Source organism: Lissotriton vulgaris, chromosome 5 (genome assembly GCF_964263255.1).
Source record: "Lissotriton vulgaris chromosome 5, aLisVul1.2, whole genome shotgun sequence".
Taxonomy (NCBI): Eukaryota; Metazoa; Chordata; class Amphibia; order Caudata; family Salamandridae; genus Lissotriton; species Lissotriton vulgaris.
In genome coordinates this window covers 1,643,685,988-1,643,695,577 of record NC_141693.1, presented here as the reverse complement: position 1 = coordinate 1,643,695,577, position 9,590 = coordinate 1,643,685,988, and the positions used below count along the sequence as shown (strand labels likewise).

The window sequence follows — 9,590 nt, the reverse complement described above, 5'->3', positions numbered from 1 at the left end:
CTAGAACAGTTTTCACTGCCATAGAACCCTTATATTCGTTCATTCTTTTTTAGCAATTATACTTTTGTGACGCTACATAGAGAGCTCTCAGCTCTATACAAGGGGTAGTATTACTGCAGACAGGAGAACTGCTACTGCTCTTAACCATGCAAAGATGCACATACATACCGCTCTGCCTCTGTACCTGTCTGCCTCATAGCCCTTAACCAGTGTCCTCTTCAAACTTCACTAGGGTCGGACTGGCCTGTAGGCAAGGCCATTGGAATTATGCATAGAAGAGGCCCTAACTATGCAGTAGATAGGAGTAAATTAAGTGGCAAGAAAAATCAAATTATTTGGCATAATGCAGCACATTTTGTAATAATGATTTTGTCATTTAAGCCTGCAGAAAAATGTGCTAGCACATTTATCTCACTTGCGAGACCACTGTGCTATAAATAGAAGGGCGTGAAGCCCACCCGTGGCTTACTGTTTTGCACATTACTCTTCTTTGCAGCTGTCTTCATAGGACACTGCAGCCGAAACGTCAATTCCAATGCTTGCTCTGGAGCAGGGACCAAGAAAAGATTAATTCAATTTAATCTGTGCCCGTTTTAAACGCCTAATGACATTCAGGTACTATTTTTTACCCCGTCCAACTTTCACCATCTGATGCTCCCTTGATAGCCCTTTTTAGGGTTAAGCCTGTGATAGCAATCACTTGCACACTTGTTTCACTTGCGAGACGCTGTTGCTAAAAATGGTTTGGAGCCCACCTATTGCTTACAATTTGTTGGCTTATGTGGCACTCTTCTTTACAGCCTTGTAACTGGTCACTGCAGCCCAAGTATCATTTCCATTCCTCTCTGTGGAGCAGGGACCAAGCACTGATTGATTCAACCTGATCAGTGCCCGTCCGCTTTTCCTGATGTGATTGAGGTACAATTTTGTTCTTTTTAACTTCTACTGACCTGGAAATAGATGGTGTGTAAAGGGTAAAAACGTGCCCAGCACGACAAACAAAATTGTAAAATTGTTTTTTCTAGAGTTCACTTTCTATTATTTTAATGCAAATATTGTTTTATTTTAACTTGTGGGTGCTGTTCTCAAAAGATGATAATTATGTTGTTCTACATATTGCAAAGTGACATTGTTTCTTTCTTATGTGTAATTTTCGAAATTATGCAGTGCACTACGCCTCAATCCACCCCACTCTAATCGACATCAATCCACCCCACACTAAACCACTCAATACCGTCCACTGCACTCAATCCGACCCACCCCAGACCAATCCAGTCCAACCCACTCACCTCAATCCACCTAACTACAATCCTACTATCTCACTCAAATCCTACCACCTCACTTCAATCCTACCACCTGCCTGCTCCAATACTACCATCTGCCCGCTCCAATCCTACCACCTGCATCCTTCCAATCCTACCATCTGCCATGCTCCAATCCTACCACCTGCCCCACTCCAGCCCAAAACAATCCGCCCCACTTCAGTTCCAAAACAATCTGCCCTGCTCCAGTCCGAAACAATCTGCCCCACTCCAATCTGCCCCACGCTGCCCTGCTCCAGTCCAAAACAATTTGACCGCTCCAATCTGCCCCACTCTGCCTGCTCCAGTCTGAAACAATCTGTCCTCTCCAATCTGTACTATTGTGCCCTACTCCAATCCAAAACAATCTGCCCTGTTCCAAACAGCCCCGCTCTGCTCCGCTCCAGTCCAAAACAATTTGCCCCACTCCAGTCCAAAACAATCTGCCCCGCTCCAGTCGAAAACAATCTACCCCGCACCAACCTGTCCCACTCTGCCCTCTCTAGTCCAAAACAATCACCCCACTCCAGTCCGAAACAAACGGCCGGTTCCAATCTGCCCCACTCTGCCCCGATCCAGTCCATAGCAATCGCCTCGCTCCAATCTGCCCCACTCTGCCCCGTTCCAGTCTAAAACAATCTGCCCTGCAGAAATCTGCTCCACTATGCCCGCTCCAGTTCAAAATAATCTGCCCTGCTCCAGTCCAAAACAGTCGGCCTGCTCCAGTCCAAAACAATCTGCCCCACTCTGGCTTGCTCCAATCTGCCCCACTCTGCCCGCTCCAGTCCAAAACAATCTGCCCTGCTCCAGTCCAAAACAATCTGCCCGCTCCAATCTGCCCCACTCTGCCCCACTCCAGTCCAAAACAATCTGCCCTGCTCCAATCTGCCCCACTCTGCTTCACTCTAGTCCAAAGCAATCTGCCTTGCTTCAATCTGCCCCACTCTACCCCACTCCAATCCAAAACAATCTGCCCCACTCCAATCTGCCCTACTCTGCCCGCTCCAGTCCTCAACAATCTCCTTGCTCCAGTCCAAAAAAATGTCTGCTCCAATCTGTCCCACTCTTCCCTGCTCCAGTCCAAAACAATAGGCCCAGCTCCAATCTGCCCCACTGTGCCCTGCTCCAGTCCAAAATAATATGCCCTGCTCCAATCTGACCCATCTGCACGCTCCAGTCCAAAACATCCTATCCCGCTCTAATCTGCCCAAGGTCCAGTTCAAAACAATCTGCCCCACTCCAATGTGCCCCACTCTGCCCTGCTCCAATCTAAAACAATCTGTCCCGCTTCAGTCCAAAACAATCTGCCGCTTCAATCTGCTCCACTCTACCCAGCTCAAGTCCAAAACAATCTGCCCCACTCTGCCTGCTCATATCTACCCCACTCTGCGCCACTCCATTCTGCCCCACTCTGCCCCGCTACAGTCCAAAACAATCTGCCCTGCTCCAGTCTGCCCCGCTCTGCTCTGCCATGCTCCGCTCTACCCGCTCAGCTCTGCCTCACCCCACCCCAACCTGCCCTACTCCAATCAGCCCCACTCCTTTCTGCCCCTCTCTAAAACAATCTGTCCCACTCCAAGACAATCTGCCCTGCTCCAATCTGCCCCAAACCAATCTAAAACAATCTACCCCACTCCAATCTGCCCCAAACCAATCCAAAACAATCTGCCCCACTCCAATCAGCCCCAATCCAATCCAAAACAATCTGTCCAACTCGAGCTCAAAACAATCTGTCCCACTCCAATCTGCCCCCTTCCAATCTGCCCCACTACACAATCCAAAACAATCTGCCCTACTCCAATACACAATACTCTAATTCAATCCACCGCACTCCATTCCAATTCACCCTCGCCAATACAACACAGCCCAATCCAATCTACTCCACTCCAATCCAATCCACCTCACCACACTTCAATCTGTGCCAGTCCAGTCGGCCTCACTCCATTAGAAAAAAATCTGCCCCATTCCAATCCAAAACAATCTGCCTCACTCCAGTCTAAAAGAGTTTGCACACTTTCAAATCTGCCTCACTCCAATGCAAAACAATCTGCCCCATTCCAATCCAAAACAATCTGTTCCAAAACAATATGCCCCACTCCAATCCAAAACAATCCGCCTGCTCCAATCTGCCCCACTTCAGTCCGAAGTAGTCTGCTCCACCCCAATTAAAAACACTCTGCCCCAATCAAATCCAATCCAAAACAATCTGCCTTACTCTGATCTAAAACAATCTGCCCCACTATAATCCAAAACAATCTGCCTCACTCCATTCCGAAACATTCTGCCCGGGTCCAGTCCTAAACATTCTGCCCCACTCCAATCTGAAATATTCTGTCCCAATCCATTCCAAAACCATCCGCCCCACTCCAATCCAAAACAATTTGCCCCACTCCAATACAATGCAATTCACCCCACTACAATCCAAACTGCCCTGCCCCATTCCAATCTAAAAAATCTGCCCCTCTGCAATCCAAAACAATCCGCCTAACTCCAATCCAATCATCCAATCCACCTCACCCTAGTCCTATCACTTCAATCCAATGCACCCACCTCAATCCAATCTAATCCACTCTACTCCAATCCACCCCACTCAATCCACTTCACTCTACCACAATCTAATCCACCCTACTCTACTCCAATCCAATACACCCCACTACCTCAATCCACTTCAACCCACTCCACCTTATTCCATCCTGCACCACTCCACTCTATACCACAGCAGTCCACAACACTCTCTGCCAATGAACCATTGAACTCTTCTCCCTTCTACTCACCTCTAAAACACTGTACTCCAACAAATCCACTCTACTCCCCCACTCCACTATATGACAATCTACTCCCCCACTCCACTCTACAACACCCCACACCACTAGACTTTAGCCATGCTGAAGAGTAGGCACTCTGGTGGACAACACCACAAAAACACATTGCCAAAGCCAATAGCGCTTGTATAGGTGAGACCTATTGGCTTTAAAAATGCTTGTTTCTCTTGCCTGCTACAGTTGGCCAAGCAATCCCCAGATCCTCACAAAGTTGAGAACCTCACCTGACTTGCTTTACACATTACTAAGACCTTGTTTTTTGCACTGGACTATAAACCATTGGGGGCTTTAGAAGCCCCGAAGCATGGACGCTCTCGCTCTTTGAATCCTCGAAATGCAGATTTACGCTAGCCCAACGACGACGGTTTTGCAGCTAAATACCTACAGTTCTCTGTAAGGTGCTCGCAAAGCTCCCGGTGCGGTGGCACTATATCAGAATGCACACATAAATATATAAATGCGTGTGGGAATACAGTGGATATTCTATTTAAACAATAAAACTGAAATAAATAAATAGCAGAGGTGAAAAGAAACCAGGCCAAGACGTCGAAATATATGTCAACAATCTCATATTTATCTTACATTTCCTGTCAGAAGAACAGTTAACCAAAAGCAAAAGCCCCACTTAGAACATTTCATTTGCTTTCTCCCCTGCCCTCTGAAGCCTGTGTAGGTAATCTCTGGCACTGGAATACAGCTTCAGCAGAGCACATGAAGAGAAGGGCAGACAGCAAGACATTGAAGGCACTATCTCTCCAGGAGGGAAGTGGCATTTTCTTTTTTAAATAAACGTAGTAAAACGAAAAAACAGATAACAAAATTGAATATATTGTTTACCTAGTCGGAAGAAGACATGCGTAATCAACAGAAAGAAATGGACTAGATAGGATTTGCATGACATGATTTTAAAGTGATAACAAAAGTGCAAACTATGTTCTGGCCAGCACCAGTGTGATCACAGGAGACATCCTGTTCCATCATGGATTCCAATGGTAGGGCATTCTAGAAGGGGATAGCAACGTCTTTCTTCCTTTCAAAACCTACACAATCCTGTGCAGCCTGCAATTCTTCCCAGCAATGTATACATTAGCGGTAGACTTAGCAACACATACTCTGTTCTTCTGCCCCTTGCTAGCTCTCCTGTTTCTCATCCCAGCTGTGTTTGGCCTGTTAGTGCTGGTTGCATGGCACTCCATCACATCCTATCCTGTGCCATACATGTTATATTTCAGCACTTGCACACTTTGTCTAGTCCAGCCCCCATTTATAGAGGAATTCCCATTGGCTGGGATTAATTCAAGTATCAATGAGTGCTCTGCTGCCTTTTGGCTAGGTTTGCGCTATACAAATACCACAAGCACACATACCAATCACATTGAATAGTGTGCCATGTGCACGTTGGAGCAGGTACATTGTTCTTTTGCATACAAATGATCCCTAGCTGCAGTGGGACAGTGAGCAAAAAAAAAAACAAAGGACTGGGATGTGGCCCACATTAATTACCGGTGGCTGAGATTGCCTCAAGTATTCTACTCATCACTCTTTTATTATTCTCAACCACAAGTTAAATTCGGGTAATATTACCAGAAATGTCCAGATGATTACTTCCGGCTAAATTCTTAATGACTGTCTTTTATTTTTAATCATTCATTTTTAAAGGACATACATACGTACACATGACTTTTGTTGGAAAAGAACCGAGAGAAAATCCGTTGATTTGAAAATATACTTTTACCTAAGGAGAACTGTTGTGTTTCTGAATATTTCTTCAGAAGAGTAAACGTGAAAGAAATACACACGCATGAATTCATTCGTTTTCTATTATTCGCAGGTAGGTTAGGAGATGGCACACCTTTACATCCACAAAAGTGCACATCAAACTCAGTTCCGGTCCCAATTCTGCACCGGAGCATCGCGAACGTCTGGTAGAGATGAGTCTGTGAAGGAGCTGAAGGACTTCAGTGAAAACTAGAGAACTATTGTGACTGGGTGGTTACAAGCTAGGAGCCTAGCAGAGAAGGCTCAGCTTTTAAACCTTGTAAAACTGATCAAATGAGTTGATAATACAGATGAAACATGTGGGGAGTACAAGCAGCAGCTATATCATCTCCAAGATGAAATGTATCTTTTATATACATAGGTGAAGAGATTTATAAAGCGCTGCATGTCACATTTCGGACTACAGGACTGTAATTTAATGTGAGGTTTGCACTTTACGAATAGTCAAATACATAGGCGAATAGTCAAATACATAGGCGATATTGGGTTGTTTGAGGCACACCCAACCATTATTTTCAAGGAACATGTTGATGTCACTCTACATCTCCTTTCAGATGTTTTGAGTACTGTAGGTACCGGATAAAGAGTCCAGTGGATGCTACAAGTACCCACTTAATGGAGAATTGTATAGACAATGTCTGTTACAATTTGCAGGAAGCCCTGTAGTTATAATGCCCCTCAACACAGAGTGCACCAGATGTCATTGCCAAGAAAGCTCGGTTGGTTGGTTTACCTCGAATGATACTTTCCCATGAGGTCATTCCTTGCTAGAGGGGTTGAATGCAGCCGGTTAGATTTGCTACCTTTTTTTTGTTTTAAATAAAAAGTTACCAGTTTACGGCAGGTAACCACTTTGACCACTGACATTCTGGTCCTGTTGGCTTCAGTACAGATGGACCACATAGTAGTTTAGACAGCTCTAGACTGAAGTTCTCCCAATTTACAATGTGATAATTGTAAACTGGAAAAATATCCTTTTGATGCTTCTCCTACTTTTTGACAGATTTTTCATGTAACAAACAGGTTCTGTTTGATGAAATACTCGACAGGTGGAATCCTTTTAACCAGTCTGATTATACATTAAGTGAGAGCGACTAATCCAAAGAAAGAGACAGAGGGAATACATGTTTTTTATCCTCACCCATGCTATGCTAATGACAATGTTCTTACACCTGCTGTTTCCATTAGACATTTCTGCAAAAGGTCTTTGCTGATGTATACATTAACATTTATTCCCAAAATAGTTTGTTAGAATGTAATTTTATGCTGGGAATGACATTGTTTCCAGAAAAGACCAAAGGTCTAGCAGTGGGGTTTACCTCTCTATTTAAAAATCATGGGTGGTACTGGAAGAGTGAGGGACCCCAATAATTTACACATACCCAGGCTTACTTGGCCTTCTTAAAAAGAAGGCACAATGAAAAGAGATTGGCCAATGGCCTTTACACTATTCGAGTGAATCTTTAAAAGTAGAGACAATTACAAGTCAATCTAATACCAAGAAAACAAGTTTAAATCTTGAATGATGTGTGTTGTGTTTTGTATGAATTATTGACATTGTATATTTATTGTACTGCGCCTTTTTTGATATTGATTTATCGAAATAAAGTATTTTGACTGACTGACTGACAAGTTTGAATTTGTGTCCAACAGTTTGTAAAAAACATATATTACTTCTTTGGCTACAGCGGTGAATTCCACTTTTCAGTAGTTGATGCTGATAAGCCCGCACCGTGGCTACGAGCTCCCTAATAGTTGATTAATATTAAGATTGCACATGGCCACGCTGCAACATTTAGTGAATTTGCATCAACCAAACCAAATCATACCAAAGCAAGGGCATAGGGCCCACTTTTTTCTATTTCTCCTCATCCACAAAATAAGGGTTTGTTTGTCCGTGGCAGAGATACGAATATCGAGAGGGGTTCGTGCTGGAGAATGTCTTCAAATCCGCTTCCATTCGTGAATCTTCAGGCTTGACCTAAGTGCAAAAAACACGGTTAGTATTAGGAAAAACAAGTCAAAGTAAATCACTGCTAAAATATGTGTTAGTTTCAAAGAACGTTAGTGAGACGAATTTGCACAATGACACAAGAATTGTGCACAACTGGACGGCCGATCAGTGAACTGGGTAATAGTAACACCTGCCACATAACTCTTTTAGAAATAGTAGAAGTGTGGTATAAAGTGCTAAATAAAAAACAAGTTAGCAATGGTGCCCAGGGTGAGGCTCCTTACAGTGCTTTCAGAGGTGTACCTGGGTAAACAGCCCTCACAATGAAGCCTTCACCCCAAACGCAATTAGAACATGGTCGTTACAACGCATACCATTACCCTGCGGAGGGGGGAGAAGGTGTTGGATTTTAAATCCAACACCTTCCCTACTGTCAGCACAGACTGGAGTTGGAATAGTAAATTATACTATTCCAACATCCAGCGCCCCCTCCGTAAGTCGTTGTTCCGACTTGCGGGGTAATTGTATGCGTTGTTACAATGTGGCTGTTGTAACAACCGTGTTGTAATTGCATGCCGAGTGAAGGCATGTGTGAAAAGGAGGCATATTCGTGTACTTGATATTCATGGCGATAAAGCTAAAGAGGCCATTATAAGCGTCCTCACAGTCAAATAATAATTGTGGAGCTGCAGAAAGCACATAGAAAGTTCATTATTATCAACCACAATCAGATGCTTTGAAGGGTTATTGGTTGGACTAACAAACCTCAAGAATTCTAATATAACGCGTCAGACGTGGAGAAATATAAATATAAATGGAAGCCTCATATTCGTGCATCTGCAAGGCAAACAGACCGGAGGGTAGAGCGGAGCGTTGTGAGCCCTTTCAAAGCGCGAGTGCTTTTTGGTGAACTATATTTGCACGGCTCTCCTCAGCCGTGGGAAGGAGCTCCATTCTTACTCGTGACTGCTGTCAAAAGAGATACAATACAATGTTTACAAAGCTTATTTCCCATACTATTGAGCAAAACACGACAGAATGCATAAAATATAAATAAAATCGAGAAAAGTGATAAAGTATGGAATCAGTTATCCAGCCATCTACTAAAAATAAAAAGGCCCACATGGCGTATACCACAATAATACAGTGATAAAATCACTTCATTGAAATGGCATTGTGCCTCGTGAGCAAACAGCTGCACGGAGAAAAGAACGTACGCAAATACGAGTCTCTTCATACGTGTCTGTTAAAGAAAATGGTAAGCTGGAGTGCAATGGCTAAAATTTCTCATAAAATGGACTAAAAAGCATTTTGTATATATTTTATATTAGTCGATAGAAAATAGAAAGTGCAAGATCGATTGATTGGAAGTCCCATTACAAGGGCATACTCTCTCTTCAAGGTTATGCTGGTACCATTTGGGAAAACCCAGTAAAAATGTAATTGTATCGCTTCTGAAATAAAATAGCAAAAAACGCTCCCAACTCCCTGTACACTGCCACAGATAACTAGAGGTGAGCATGGTCCTAATACCCAGGTAAGTTACTACTGTGGGTTTCAAGGATTTAGCCGTTAACCTAACTTCTTGTGCCCAAGCAGTGCATGAAGAAGTATCAAAAAAGGCTTGGCCAATACCAATCCCTTCCAAAGATTTTTTAACTTGTGCTATCCATGGAATTGATAAGCCATTGCAGTGATAATATCTCTTGTTTATGACACTTCCTCTGCCCGCTA

At 43.6% G+C, this 9,590-nt stretch overlaps 1 protein-coding gene across 1 annotated transcript in view; it reads right to left on the bottom strand.

The window, feature by feature from the left end:
* Positions 1 to 4,675: 4,675 nt before the first annotated feature.
* Positions 4,676 to 9,590, bottom strand: part of LOC147716895 (uncharacterized) — a 476,733-nt gene continuing 471,818 nt past the window's right edge. The window contains exon 12 of the mRNA XM_086923790.1: positions 4,676 to 7,883. Coding sequence (XP_086779916.1) covers positions 7,761 to 7,883 — 123 coding nt within the window. The 3' untranslated portion in view covers positions 4,676 to 7,760. The remainder of the gene's footprint in view (positions 7,884 to 9,590) is intronic.